This window comes from Fundulus heteroclitus, chromosome 18 (assembly GCF_011125445.2).
Source record: "Fundulus heteroclitus isolate FHET01 chromosome 18, MU-UCD_Fhet_4.1, whole genome shotgun sequence".
Lineage (NCBI taxonomy): Eukaryota > Metazoa > Chordata > Actinopteri > Cyprinodontiformes > Fundulidae > Fundulus > Fundulus heteroclitus.
In genome coordinates, this window is record NC_046378.1 from 23,729,917 (window position 1) to 23,745,918 (window position 16,002).

The following is a 16,002-nucleotide window of genomic DNA, read 5'->3' on the forward strand; positions in this document are numbered from 1 at the left end:
ACTTATTGTCAAAGAGGACCGGGAACCACCAGTGCCCAGGTTACCTATTTTGTCATTTGTCGTGACGAAAAACACAACGAATCCCCAACAATTCAAGGGAGCCTGAATGCACCTGTTATGAGCGCTTGTTTAGATGCATTCAGGTGCGGTCGGAAATATTCAGCAGTTAAAACTTTTGCTCATTCAGCATGCTAGTTGCGAAAGGCTATTTGAGCATGTTTGACTGGGTACTGTGGATGGGAAATTAGCCTGGTATCGCGATGTGCAACAGGCGTTAGCCAGCAAAACAGAGCTTGGAAAGAAGGGGTGCATGCTGCAGCCGAGCCCAGGGTGGGATTACTTTATTGCTGCTGTGTTTCATAATAAAGTTCTGGTATTTCATTATTTATCATTATTTCCTACAGCTGCACATCTCGATGGTTTGGTGATTTGTTGTCAGGTTGTTATTGTTTTACATCAAATGGTGATGTGGTCATTTTATTTAATTTTAAGTTTAGAATCAGCCTTTGTCACAATACACAACCGAAATAAATATTTTGATGGCTCTCAAACTCCTTTGGTTCTTTGGGGATTTGTCTGTGACACAAGATATAGCGTGGAGTATCAGGCCCTGATGAAATCTTAGACAATCTGACAATGACCATTGCTGTGGATCTCCTTGTTTTACATGCATATTTATCTGCCACAGTTTTCCCTCCACATAACTTTCCAGTTATATGATAGTTTAAATCACTGTTAACAGCAAGCTTATATAGAAAACTGTTTTTGTAAAGGATTTAGGTCACTTTCTGCAAGTTATCCTTCTCATGATTGTGTAGGCTATCACACTGAATTACTAAAAATACTATAATACATTGTGACACTTAAATGAATTTCAGAGAAACGTATCTGCTGTTAGGATTTATTGTAGAATTTAACAGAAATAAGTTTGAAATATACTGTGTGGGTGTACAGAGCTTGTAATATGAGTTCCAGTTTTCTAATTTAATAAATAATATATGTTAACATTGTTGACATGTTCCTTTTATTCAGATACAACTGTACTTGTTTCTGAATTTGTGTTTTATTATGTGTTGATTCAAACAGCATAAAATGTGACCAGGTTGTGTATTTTGGGGTGAACTTTTTATTACTCTTTTGTTTAAATTTCTCTTACAATGATACATTTCATACATTAGCCAGAATTTGTTGTTTAGTTTTCCAGTACATAAACAATATAATTAACTCAGTAAATTGTAAAATATTATTAAACCTTTTCAGTATGTTTATGCTATCCATTAACTTCCCTGGTTAGCACTGGTTTTAAAAAATAGCTAAAAATATGTCAGTCATTTTAGCTTTTTTCTTAAAAAGATTTCTAACCCTTCTAAAAGAAAGCTATAATGATTCACCTGCAGTGAATAAAAAATATTTACTTTTTAACTCATTTATAGCAGCGATAAAAAAGGAATCCGAATCAATGTGCCCATTTCTGACCACCCCACCCCTCATAAATAAATTCCAATTTGCATATGTGATAGGAAATAAAATTACTTTATGACTTTATGTGGTTTTCCAAACAAAAAAGGATAGGACAGAGAACGAGATTAAGAGAACAGGGAGAAATACTTTAAAACGGTCACGTGAGGATTTAAAAAGTAGGGAAGTTAATCCTTGCTGTGCATATAGTAAATATTAGCACTCATAAATTATGAAAGATATTAGAGACACAAAAATATTTATTTTAAAGAAAATCCAATTTGTATGTTTTTGTTCTTTTTTACCTGTTGCATTGACGGTGTATTGAAATTTCCAAAAATGTATTGATCTTTCTTACATACGTTGAAGACTGAGGTTCATAATGGATTTGTTTTAATGACAATGTTTAAAAGAGGGTCATTGTTTATGAGGGACAGATATGGAGTATGAAATGAGCATTTCCTTAGGTCAGGTGTGTCCAGAGAGTGGCCCGGGGGCCATTTGTGGCCCCTGTACTGATTTTATGTGGACTGCATTTCAAGTAAGATTTGACCAGCCCTGGTGGCGCGTGTAGATGTAAACGTTTTATTTTTAATTGGGGCAACGTGGTTGCAGACGACTTCAAATGTTACAATTAAATGTTAGATACAACACAAAACATTTGTCTTTTAATAACCACACTTTTTACATTCTCTTTAGTAAATACTAACACAGCTAACCAATGACTTTTACTTAAATGCAGACTTTAGTGCAATAAAACCAGATTAGAAATTATTTATGAAAATTAGCTAAATAAAGACAGCTTAAAATTATCATATTTTGCACTCCAGGTTGAACAAATGTTTTTTTTTTTTTTTTTTTTTTTTTTTTTTTTGTCTATGCCGTTTGGTTTTGTTGATTCTTTAGGCCCTCGGGTGCTTTTGACTTAACAATTTCGGCCCACAATCTGCAAAGTTTGGACACCCCTGCCTCAGGTGGTACTTGCCATAAAAACAGACAGGCACAACCACTGCTTAAGAACATTCCGAGCCGCACTTGAAGGCAGCACCGTGATTCAGAACAGCAGGCGCAGAGTCTCAAAGCAGTGTGTGTGGCCACCGGGAATGTGCGGCTGGAAACGCACGCTATTCTCAGGACTGGGAAGTCTTGCTGAGCTGGTCGCAGGAGACAGTCCCGTCGTGACTGTACTGCAGTAAGCCAACCCGAACGCTTACTTAAATTAAAGTCCAAACCGTATCGGTGCTTTCGGAACGCGAGTAGATGGTGAGCGGACAGCCGTCGGGGGGCACACCGCCGCGGGGCTACGCGTAGAAAGAACCCGCCGGAGCGCTGCGTCGGTCTCCCCTTTTGCTCCGTGCGTGGGTTGCCACTCTGTCCCCCGGCGGGCCCGGGTTTAGGAGCGCTCTAAAAAACACAAAGGTGTCACCTTTATATCTCCGTGGTGCGGAACGCTCTGCCATAAATGCGCGTCCGTGACGGCGATGGAGTGAAATCTGCGCGCAAACCCAACAGCACCGACCTGCCGTGGTGTCCCCGAGCTGCGTTGTAAACAAGTAGATGATAGAGGATACGATGACCCTGCTGTCTCTGTTGGGTAGGATCATGCGTTATTTTCTGCTCAGACCCGAGACCCTGTTCCTGCTGTGCATCAGCCTGGCCCTGTGGAGTTACTTCTTCCACACGGACGAGGTGAAGACCATCGTCAAGTCCAGCCGGGACGCGGTGAAGATGGTCAAGGGGAAGGTGGCGGAGATGATGCAGAACGAGCGCTTCGGCGGCCTGGACGTCCTGGACGCGGAGTTCTCCAAGACCTGGGAGTTCAAGAGCAACAACGTGGCCGTGTACTCCATCCAAGGCCGGCGGGATCACATGGAGGACAGGTTCCAGGTGCTCACCGACAACGTCAACAAGAGCCACCCGGCCATCTTCGGGGTTTTCGACGGCCACGGAGGAGAGGTGAGTCTGATTATGACGGTGTGCTGGACGCGTCCAGAAACCCCGCGGTCCATCAGCTCTGTGCGGGGAAACCAAGGTCTCCATTAATCTGGGCGATCACTAAGATCGTCCAGTTTAATTCAGTTTAATTACATCATGGGTGGTTTGGATTGCAGATTCTCTCTTCTGTAGGTTCACTTACAATCTACTTTACACTATTATTACTATTTACACTATGCATTGTTTTTATTTTCTGAAATATTTGAAATATTTTCTGAAAGCATTTGTAATTTCCATTCCATTTCACAGTCATGCAAATCCCAGTGCAAGACATTAAAGGTTGTGGTTGTAGCATGAAAGGCTAAAAAATGTTTTGCAGATAACTGTAGTTATCCATCAGTCATTTCAGAATTTACTCATTTGAAGGTGTTATTGTCCTTTTGAAGCTGTCCATTCTACTTTGAGACATTTTTTTTTAATAAGTCAACCTTATGCATCAATCACAGCAGTCTGACGCAGCAGGTGCACGTTTTCTAGCAGTAATGAATGTGTTAGATTTCTGTAACAAACCTGTCAAATTAAGATTATACCTTCAAAATGTATTCTTACCGCTTGACTATTTCCACATTTTGTCACGTTGCCGCCACAGACTCTATGCGTTGTTAGGATTTTATGGTCAACGCGATGTAAGGCGTAATTGTGAAGGGGAAGGAAAAGGGGTTCCTGCCAAAGCAGGTCTGTAAAGTGTGGCCTGCATCTGTATTCAGCCTTAAACGCCTGTGACCAGAGCACCTTCTTCCATGTGTTTAAGTCCTTGTGTGGTAAGTTGCTAACTGGACTTCTTTTGTCTTTTTTTTTTTTTACTTCTACAGTGGCTTTCTTCTTGCCACTCGTCCGTCTAGGCCATATTTATTGAGTGTACGGCTAATAGCTATCCTGCCTACAGACTCTCCCACCTGAGCTGTGGCTCTCTGCAGCTCATCCAAAGATACCTCTGGGCCTCTTGTCTGCTTCTTTCATTAATTCTCACCATGTCAATGAGTTGAAGGTGATAGCCCGTTACTATGTTTGGAGGTGTGCGATGGTCTCTCCATTCATATTTGCAAGACTGAACAGAGGTCTGTGAGATTTTCAAATCTTGGGATTTTGTTTTATAATCCAAGCCTAATTTAAACTTCCCCCACAACTTCTCTTTGAGCTGTGTGGAGTTTTCCTTGTCGTCACGATGCTGTTTGTTTAGGAAGGCTCTCTAACAAACGTATATTGAAATGAAATGATATGATATACACGTGGGTTGGTGACGTGTCGGAGCGGAGCGTTGCATGCTGGGATGCTGTGACGCAGCGCTGCACATCTCTGAAGGCGCCGCTAATGCTAGCTTAGCATGTAGCACCGTAAAGAGGCTCACGTGTTTTCTTCTGGCTGTTCTCCACATGTTGTCAGACTCAGAAACTTCCAGCGGCAGCAGCTCTTAGTTTGGTGTCAGGCGTGCGGCTGCAGAGAGGAGGCGGGAGTGTCCCTGAAGAAGCGCGACACTTTGGGCTGATGGGAATGAGTCAGTTTATATAGATTATTCAAATCTATATATTTGAATATCTAATATTTTAGTGTTGATTATATTGAGACATCAAATATTTTTGTTACTGTTACTGATGTATAAAAAAAGACGTATTTAAAATAAACAATGTTTAGCCTGGCGAGGGGGAGCACGTAAAGTTTGGTGGCCCCCAGGTTTATGATACAGTGGGGGGACTCCTGAGGGGTAATAGAGCAGAAAGGGCTAAAGTGAAATATATGCCACACTTTTAAGATTTTTATATTAAAAAAAGGAAAGCACGTATAATCTCTATTTACCAAGGTGAGTTCTGAAGGCAAACTGTTCGTGTTATCGAACACGGCACACGTTCATTTGTAAAAACCTGTAATCAATTTCCTGCCACCTAACAATTCTGCACTATTTTGAGTTGGTCTGTCAAGTAAAAACCCAACACAATAGAATAAAGTTTGTGGTCGTAATGTGACAAAATGTGCAAACTTCAAAGCTGTATGAATACTTTATGAAAGGCACTGTAGTTTATTGTTCATATGTCCTCTGAATGGGCCTATATCCCAGTTTTAAATACACGGTGTACTAATTTGAGTCAATCTAAAGTTGATTCAGGGTTCTGTAAGATGTCAGGATGAACTGAATTAATGATGAAGCTCTTGAAAGTGCACTTTGACATAAAACCTCTTGGGGACAGTGGCTCAAAGTAAGGATGTGTACTTTCTTGCCATGTCAGCTGAAACCTCTCCAAAATTCACTTTGATTGGTTTTTATTTATATATATTTTTTAGACTTATCAAACACTATTAAGATGAGGTGTCACAAAACTGACACTACGAGTGGGGACCCCTGAGGGAAGTCCTTCATCCAGTTTTGGGCAAAAGGAGAGGTTGAGCAGCTGAAACTGTACTCTTTTAGTGTGTTGGTTATGTATTTGATTATTAATTCACTGATTTAATCATATCAAATGGTTCTTCATGGTTCCTGAACAAAACATTACCATATCTTCTCCTAAATCAGGGGTCCGTCTTCTGAGACACTCTATAGAGTTTCTACGGAGTCTTCCACAACGGCTCCTTATTCCTAGGGCCAGAAATGTTAATGAACCATCCAATTAATTTAGATATAGATATATTAAGACCTGCAGGTTTTGGCAGTTTTTAATGAGGGTTTCCATGTCAGAATGACTATAAAATTACCAGTAATATAGGTCATTAGGTTGGAAACTGTGATTTTATTATTTTTTTAAATAATTTTCCACAAATCTCAACATCCCACAGAAGAGAATGTATCCATCCTTGTTTTGCAAAAGTTCCATGTTTCATTTATTTTAAAACTTAAAAATAGGCAGTTCTTGAAAAATGACAACAAATTTCCTTTTGTGGATATTAGTCAAACATTTTACATTGTGTTTTTTAAAAAGCTCATGTAACATTTGTGGTTGTAAACGAGTTTTTATGAGGCAGACTAAGGCTTGGGATTGTAAAGGCTGCGGACCACGTGTCTAAATGTCTTTGTGTTGAATGCCCGACACAGACATCAAACGTAACAGATGTGTGGCCAAAATCAGAGTCGTTGCAGAGAGAGAACACAGGTGGGCTCTGACTGATTTCGGCTGATGATGATGTACTGTTCACGCACAGTAGTTCTGATCCAATTCTAAAAACGCCGCTCTAGCGTGTTTCGAATCAAGCAGTTTGCTGTTGTCGTTTCTTTGGGGGATTGAGTGGAGACAAAGAAAAAGCTATTTACTACAAGATCCTTCAAAATAGCTGGATTTCAACTGGGCTGCCATCTGACTGCACTGATGCAACAAAGGAATAGCATAAAATGCAAAAATTCACTCGATCCCTTCTCTTCAAAGTGTGCATTGAACGTTCCTGTTGCCACATCGTCTCTCTGAGGACCACCACGCGCTGACAGCGACTGTCTCCACTCTGGGTTTTACTGCTGTGGCCTGAAGCGCAACAGTAATCCGCTGAAAATAGCCACAAAAAGGCCCAGGAAGTTGTCGTTCTTTCAGGGTAAATTAAATTTAGTCGGCCCCGCGTGCGCCTCTGCAGATTTTGACCAAAAGTGGTCACTTGGTTCCTGTGCTGTTTTTCTTTTTTTTGTCTTTCTGCCTTTTCCCCTGCACTTCCTCTCTCTGTGGATCTCAATTGTAGACGTCTCCTGAAATAGAAAGACTGAATGTTGTTTTTATTGGCCAGAGGATAATGAGCGGCAGAGCATCAGTTGTGAGTAAGGGTAAGTTGTATGCGAGTGACAGTTTCATCTGTTTTCACGTATGTCCTCAATTACGTTTTTTTTTTGGTTTTTTTTCGTGACGCAACTTGCCTGACAGCGTCCTTTAGAAACAAGTTTCCATATTTGGTAAATCTGGATTTATTCCCCCAAAAGTTGTTGAATAAACTAACTCAGTGGGATAGATTGTGGCCTGAGGCAGCACCAAGAATACAAAATGCCTCAGCTGGCTTGTCAGTTGGCTGTCAAAACGTTTTATTTCTTTGTGTGCACTAACAGTTGTATCACGGAAACCGCATAGCGTCAGTAAAACAAAGATTTTATCAGTTTTTCAATATTCTGCATCAGCAAGTTCCCAAAGTCCAGCCGAGGCGGACTTGGAGTGCAGAAACCAAGCGTTTCTTCTGTAATTCTGCTTTTTTATTTATATATATATATATATATATATATATATATATATATATATATATATATATATATATATATATATATATATATATATATATATATATATATATATATATATATAGCGCCATCTTTACAACAAATATCATCTGGGGGAACTTAACAAATCACCTGATCAAGTTTATATCCAAACATTGTGTTAAATCTAAATAATACACATTTTGATTCAAATCAATTTAATACCAATACAATACCAATGAATGTTTAATTACATACAGTTTAATTCAGTTAAATCATAAAATAATACAGTGAATGTTAGTTCATGGACCGTTGGAAGCCTAGTTAATTGTGTCAAGGTGTTGATTTTTCAGCAATCACTCATACTGAAGAGCTTTCAGGCAACCCTAGAGAGAAAAATCTAAAAAAATAAAATAAAAGGATGAAGCCTACAGCAGAACTAGGCTTAGTATGTGGTGCCGTTTGCTACAACCAGCTGGGGGTTGAGAGGACAGGAAGGAGTCACAGAAAAGACCTCAGAATCACAAAACAGGAGTACTTTCAGTGGGAAAGGAGAATCAAAACATAGAGCACTACAACGGTAGTGGCATCAGCATCTCTTTCAATAATGTTATCCGGGAAAGAGACGCAGCTAAACACAAAAGCACTGAGGCAAGAGTACTTTCTATGGGAAGGGGGAAAAAAACGGAGACCGACCATAAAGCACAGCAGCACCATCCATTTCCTTAGGAAAGAAATAAGCCTTAGTCTACGAAAGAAACCCAAACTATACCCAAAAGCACTGAGCCTGGGGCACTTTCTACAAAAAAGACAATGGCATAAACTGTGCCGTCGCCCGTTTTGTCGTTTTGGAGCCAGGGGTACTTTCAATGTGTGTGTGGGGACCACAAAAACACAGAAGTGCTGATAAAGCAATACTTGGGGGGGAAAAAAGTTATCTAATTTTTTCTAGGTGTTCCCATTGGTTGGAGTGATCTGAATATTGTAAAATATATTGAAAAGTAGAAGAAACCCTTTCAGATTTACTTTCAGTGCTTTAGCAGCTTGTTAGAAATGAACCAATTTTCTAGCAGATCATCAATCAGTTCTACCTGGAATATCCTTTTTTCCCCTCCTCTATATTTTCTTTTTTTTTTTTTTCATCTACACACCCACTTACACACAACGCTTTAGATTGAATTTTCAGGGTGTTTATAATTGGTGTGTAATGTGAGCGTATCCATCAGCAGCCTCAATCACTTGATGTGTTGACTCAGTAACAAGATTTATCTGTCAAATGGAAATGGATTTTTTTTTTTTTTTTTTTTACCTGACACTTAAAAAATAACCCGGCGAAGAATTGATGACCCCCCCCAGGCTTTCCGTCCATTTAGCGGGAGCACAAGCCGTTCGTTTCTTACCGGGGATGCAGAGATACAGCCGCGCCTCGCTCCCATCCCCGTCTCACAGTCCGGCCGTGGCTGCGGTTGCTGCTAAATTTCAGAAGACATTCACAGCAAGCCTGTTAAAGCTGGAGATCAGGGGCGATGTCCCTCTGTGTCCGGCCTGCGGTCGTTTTCGCCTTTTGTGTGTGGTCAGTTTTTAGTTTTGTTTTTTCATTTTTATCACAGCTTGACCTTACATGCTGAGACGGAGGCGACTGGGGATCTCAGAGCAGGGAGTCAGACATGATGCTAAAACCACCATTTATTGAGGCTGCTGTCTGTCTTTATTTGGCTTATTGCAGTTTTGCTCTAATGCAACCTATTCCTCGTCATCTGGGTATTTAGTTTTCAGTTATTTTTATTTTTGTTGGCATTAAAGCAGGAATTTTAAGTGTGATCATGCAGCAAAAGTCCTTTTGATTTTCAAAGTGAAGTCAAATGAGAGCTACTAAAGGCTTTCATTGGTAATATAATTTTTTTTTTTTAATGAGGCAAGTTTCCCCCCCCCCCCCTCTTTTTGGAGAAGCACACGGCGAGTAATGTCGTTGACGTGGTAAGCAGTCAGAATTCCTCGTGAGCTCGCTCGAACTGGAGAGATGAAAGAAAGACCCGGCATGTGACTAATTGCACTGTTGGCGGCGCGGGATTATGGAGAGCAAGGACGCAAACGTGTGCGCCGGAGTGTGTGAACCAATTAATGTGTGTTCGCAAGCTTGCACGAGAATGCTGATGGTTCAGGTAGAGATAAGTCGGACGATTTGTCGTTCCGTTCCACAGAGAGACGCGTCTGTGACTTTTTAAAAGCCAGAGATTCATCGGGAGCACACGTCTGATTCATACCAACTCAGCGGTTCTGGTAAATAGGCTTCACAGGCACTTACGCTGAAATTATCAGTCAGGCCTTCTTTCTTTTTCTTTTTTTTGCCTACTAACTCAGCTAAAGGCAACGAGCAGAAGAGAAAGCGAAGGTAATGACGTGAAGCATTGACTTGAACTGAACAAAGGTTTCTGAGTTAAGTGCTTAGGCTTTGTGCACGTTACACAAGCTTTACAATGTGAACTACTGCCGGCCCCCGGTCCTCTCAGAGCACACGAACAGATGAAAGATGTTCTTAAAGACAAGTTCAGTACAGGCTGAATTCGTTTGTGTAGCAAACCCAGACAAAAATAAATTGAAAACAGTCCGTCCATTATGTCTATGTGACCAATGTGTGTCTCAAAGTGTGTTTTTTTTTTTTCTTTTTCTATTTATTCAACAGCGTGAAGGAAACAAAAATAAAAGGCATGTAGGCTCATATGTTACGCATTTTGGGTTATTTTAAGCTCAGTGTCTGGTGTCTCAAATTAACCTCTTCTGAAAATATGTTTGTGCCACTGACGCATGATGAATTGGACCGGAGGAAGAAAAAAAAAAAAACATGTCCTTGTGAAGGCTCGTTAAGAACATCATGAACAGATAAAGAGACGGTTTGCCTTGTTGAGAACGGAGGTTATTTGGGCGCTGCAGGCTTTCCATCTTCGCCATCGATGGATATCTGCATGAGCAGCGGCGCGTCGCTGGTCGTGTGGGCATTGGCCGCACCATGTGATTATGTTCAGTTAAGAATCCAACGTTTTCACAGTATTTACACATTTATTGCAAAAATCAACATGATCCAACCAAAAAACAGCATCCATCACTGCTACGGATGGTACTAGCTGGCATAAAATATAGATTTTTTACAAATTAGTTGTTATCTACAGCATTCATTCTGGGTTATTTAGATTTTAATACTTTGGCAAAAATAGAGTTAGATAGATAGATAGATATCTTTATTGTCATTTTTATGCGCAAAGTGCGTACAGAACGAAATTTCGCTTGCATACAGCTTGAAAAACATCACTCTAAAACATCACAGTAGATTGCACTATTTTTCAGGATAAAGATGCAGCAGCGATTTATGTAAACAATTGAAATGAAAAACAATGTAACAATGTAAATAGACAGTGTGCTAAACCACTAAAGTGTAATACTGGTTGTTAGTAAATGTGCTTAGGTGATTATAGCAGAATAAGAGTCGATGGGTGGTGTTGTGTAGTTTCCTCCCAAAAACTAGTCTTTTTTTTTTTTTTTTGCAACATGGAGTTTTTAGAAACAGTGTGAAATCTTTGTAAGCATCAGGAAAGAAGCAGCCTTCTTCTGTTTCGACTTTGCTTTGCTTATAGCAAATAATGTCAGCAGATGCATAAAAAGACTCTAAAAGAGCTTCTCTTCTTCATTTCCTCTCTATTCCCAAACTCTAAACATATCTTCTACCGATCATGTTTACGTTTTTAGTTACCGTGGCGATCCAGCCAGTCCTGTTTAAATCTCACCAGCTTGGCACCGAACGGAGAATTCAGCAGATGATTCACAGCATGGGGTTGGAAATGATGAACTTATAATGTTTTCAAAGTAGTTTCTGAATCTGTTTCTGTTTCTAGGAGATCAGTGTCTTAACTAACTCCATATATAGCATGATTGCCTGGATCCAGCGGCTGGACACAACTTACTTTACCCTAACCGATGCAGCTGGAAGTTTCTCATACCTTAAGGAGGTCATGCGAGATGGCTGTTTAAGGGCTGGCAGTGTACTTAGAATGTACAGACATATTAGCAATGTGCCCTTGAGGGCGGACCTTCACTGTAGATTAGATAAGTATGGGGACCTCATCTAAAACGGATCAGTGGCATGGCTTGTCAGTTGAAGCTTACGCTATTTCATCTCTTCCCTGAAGTAAAGCGAAGCAGAAAATACATGAGAGGTCATGATTTCTTGGGGAAAAATATTCCAGCAGCAGAAAAAGAGACCAGCGGATTCTCCTTAAGAGTCTCCTGATATCTTGGTAATTCAACCCTAGTGGGGAGGTTTACTTTTCGTCCTCGGGGAGTGATTGAGGTGAGAGTTCGAGGAGAGGAAAATGACACAAATGGATGAACAGAACGGTTTCCTGCTGAGCTACAAGCTTGTTTAAAGCTTTCGTAGCCATTTCTCTTCTTGTTATGTCCTGCATCATTTTCCTCCAGAAAGTTACCAGATATATGAATCTCTTTTTCTTTTTTGAAAAGACAATGCACGCTTCTTATATTAGCAGCTTGTGTTTTTGTATGACAGGTAGGAGATAAGCGGACCTGCTTCAGCCTCCTTTTGCCACCCTTCACTGCTGGCACTGTTTAATATTTCAACACCCCCTCTGTCACTTCTTCTAAACCCTCCTGTCTAAATATATCTACTACTCCCTCGTCGAGAGAAGGAAGCCACAAGGTCATTGTTTAGAAACACATACACATTACATCATGTCCAAGTCATGCTGTGTAGGTGGATTTTATTTTTTCTTTGTGAGGAGAGCTATTGCCTGGAAAGTTATGTAGTTTTGGGCTTTGAGGTGTTGAGCTGTTCTCTGCAAGTCGGTCGTTCGTGACAAGGGGCTGAAAGTTGAAATGTGGGTTGGCTACTAAAGCTTTTAACCCTGGTTCCCCCTGGAACCAGGTTCCCCACTTCCTTTCGTCTGATGGATTTTGCAATATAGGACTGTTAAAGGACCCTCTTTGCTTTGCTTGCTTTCAACATCTTACCTGTTGCCTGGGATGCACCAGTCAGAACTTTTGTGGCTGATTTCCGATCCTAGGCTTTGCAGAGCTCTGACCCGATGATTGGGATTTTTTCCAATTTTCCACAGAACTGTAAAATGACAAAACAAAATATTTCTTTCTTCTGTTTTTTTGATTGAATATGAATTTCTGTGAAGCTAGAAGTAGGAGTTTCCTTGCCTTCAGTAGGAAGATACAGTAAGGGTGCATTCATAACAGCCCTGTTTATTCGGCTTTAATCAGACTCTGGTTCGTTTGTTCAGAAACTCTGATGCGGACTAAAAAAACAAACTCTGGTCCGCCTCAAAATTTAGGTCTCAGTTCGGTTGATACATATGGAAATGTCAAGCGGACCAGAGGCCGCTCCAAAAGCAGGAAGCGGTCTGTAGTACAAGGCAATCTGGGTAAATACAATTGTAATTGATCAATAATACTAATGAAGTAACTCATATATTGTAAATATATTGCTTGATGTCTGAGTAACTGTGAAAACAGTGCAATGAAGCTGTACACCCCAAAGCTGTCTCACCCACCTTGTGTAAAATATAACAATCTGCGTGGTCCCTCCACTCATGCTGAGCCCACTCTTAAATTGCTCTGACACAGTTGCCAAAGACAGCGTTGCAATAACACAGCTAAAATCTGTTGCCTTAGCATTTTTGTTTACATTTCAGAGAAAAAAAGAAGTTGTTCTGCGTTGCTGACCAACCTCTTTCCTTCTGTTTTTTTCGTGGTGCTGCGCCACCACAGGCGAGGCGTTGCGCAGGTTGGTCATAAGGTTTAGTTTGTTTGACAAAAGTTCAGCGTGAGAACAAACCGCACCAGCTGAAAATGTGCAATTTGGTCCCCAATCGGAACCGATTCTACCGGACTATCAGGTGTGAAAATGACCTAAGTCAGTATGAGCTCGCCAGAAAGATTTGGTGGGTCAGCAGACCGCTAGTCCGCTGGGGTAACCTTCCAACAGCTTCAAGACCTGGAAAGCACAGGAACATACCATGTTTGATGCTGCTTAACAACAGGCGCAATATTCAATAGTTTACAGACGTTTTTGCCAAATATACACCACCAGTACAAAGTTTGGAGGCACCATTGTCATTGAAAGGATTTTCCATATTTTTATTGCATTCCACATTGTAGCTATATTGTGAAGACATCCAAACTATGGAGCAAAAACTAAATAGTTATGTAGCAAAGAACATATTTTATAGACGTGTTAGACTTGTTTATATTTCTCAAAAAGATCCCCCTCTCCCCCATTGTTTTGATTATCGCTTTGCACACTCTTGGCATTTTCACGATAAGTTTCAGGAGGTAGTCACCTTAAATGGTTTTCAGATAGTTTTGAAGGAGTTCCCGGAGGTAGCAATAAAAATAAGCCACTGAATGAGACGGCATGTCCAAATGTTTCACTGGTAGCATAGATCAGACTGACAAGTCGCAGGTGACCTGCCAAGAGTGAGGACAAGCTTAAATACTGTTTTAATACAACAAATTAAAACAAATATTTGATTTTTATTTCATACAATCAGACCCACACAAGCTTACAGACCGTATACCATCTTATATGCTATTCTATGAGCAGTCGGTGGTGACCACTAAAACAGTGCGTGTGTTTGCCATTAACAAGCCATGGCTCACAAGGGAGTTAAAGCTGTGTCTTACTGAAATACATGCCGCTTTTGTCAGATTGGACAAAGAGGAATTCCTCAACAAAAGGAGGGAGTTCAGATCAAAGATGTATAAAGCAAGGCTTGACTTCAAAAGCAAAGTTGAAAACAAGCTTTGTACAGATAATCCTTGTCAGGCCCGGGAAGGCTTAAATAAAACGATGGACTGCTGAGGAGAAATTCATCTTTGTAAATGAACTCAACCACTTCTACCGTCGCTTTGATACCGCTGATGCTAAAGAAAAGGCTCTTTCTGTCTATGCGGAGGCGCCCAAAGACCAATCCTCTTGGAAGGATGTCGGTGGCTGTTTGTCCTGGATTAAACCTTGCAAAGCACCTGGTTCTGTCAGTCTGGGCGGACGCGTTTTGAGGGCGTTTTCTGCTGATCTAAAGGGGGTCTTGACGGTTCTGTTTCAAGTTTTGTTAAACACCTGCACCGTCCCAAATTCTTGGAGAATCTCCATCATTAAGCCTCTGCCTAAAAAGCCTGGTTCTAGGGCTTTGAATGACTTCCAACCGGTTACACTCACTTCAGTAATAGCAAAATCTATGGAGAGAGTTGTGAGTAAGCAACTTGTGGCAGCTGTAAAAGGACCAACTTGACCCCCTACAAGTTGCCTGTAGGCCTTGTAGTGGTGTGGAGGACACAACTTTGACTCGAATAAACATGATTGCGGTAATTTACAGCAGAAGAGCGCGTTTGCTTGGATACTATTCATTGACCCGACTTCTGCCTTTAATACGGCGAGAACTGACATCTTCTTGGGACAGCTTTCCATTTTGGGAGTGAATGGGGGGTTGATCCACTGGTACAGAGACTTTTTGATGAGGGTCCACATGACTGTAGCAGAGTCTGACGAAATCATTGTCTATACGGGTACACCACAGGGATGTGCATCATCATCTGTGTTGTTTTCTCTATACTAATGCCGTACAGATAGAGGTTAGCAATGTTAAACTCTCTAAGTACACTGACGATATGGCTATTGTGGGTATTTCTGACCATAATGCCAGCTGTGGTTATGAGGCTCAAGTGCATTTGGTTGGACAGTGGTGCAAGCAAGATATTCCTGATTGTCAATGTAGATAAGACCAAAGAGCTTGTTGTAGGTAAATCTGGTCCTGTTCAGCTCTTATTTATTTCTGACCAGCCTGTTGACGTTTTCAGGAGCTTCAAATAATTAGGTTTGCACATTGACGGCAGGCAAAATTTTTCACTGAATGTGGACGAGCTTTATAAGAAAGCCAATCAGAGACTTTTCATGATTAGGAAGCTTAAAGGTTTAATATCGCTGTGTGATTCGGGTACCCTTACTGTGGTGGATAAAAACAAGTTACACAGAATTGCAAAGAATGCAGGGAAGGTGATCGGCCGTGAACAAAAAAAAAAAAATCACTGGAACTTCTTTACCAGACAGCAGTGAGCAGAATGGCCAGGTCTATTATCAAAGATGTGGACCATCCCTTATTCGTTGAGTTTAGATTGATGCCCTCTGTCCAGACGTCGTTGCCTCTAGCAAGAAAGAAGGTGTATAAGGGTCTGTGCGTGCCAGCTGCAGTCAGCCTTTTGAACAAAAGCTATATAGCCTGAGAATGTAGTATGTAGCAAATCACAGTAGTTGTTTTTATCATTAACTAATTGTAATTTGTTTTAATGATATATGATGAGATTGTGAAAGGTGAACCGACGAT

The 16,002-nt window shown here is 40.7% G+C and overlaps 1 protein-coding gene across 1 annotated transcript in view; it reads left to right on the forward strand.

Annotated features, from left to right (window-relative positions):
* Positions 1-2,504: 2,504 nt before the first annotated feature.
* The window catches only part of ppm1lb (protein phosphatase, Mg2+/Mn2+ dependent, 1Lb), a 61,332-nt gene continuing 47,834 nt past the window's right edge, over positions 2,505-16,002 (forward strand). The window contains exon 1 of the mRNA XM_012871825.3: positions 2,505-3,414. Coding sequence (XP_012727279.1) covers positions 3,016-3,414 — 399 coding nt within the window. The 5' untranslated portion in view covers positions 2,505-3,015. The remainder of the gene's footprint in view (positions 3,415-16,002) is intronic.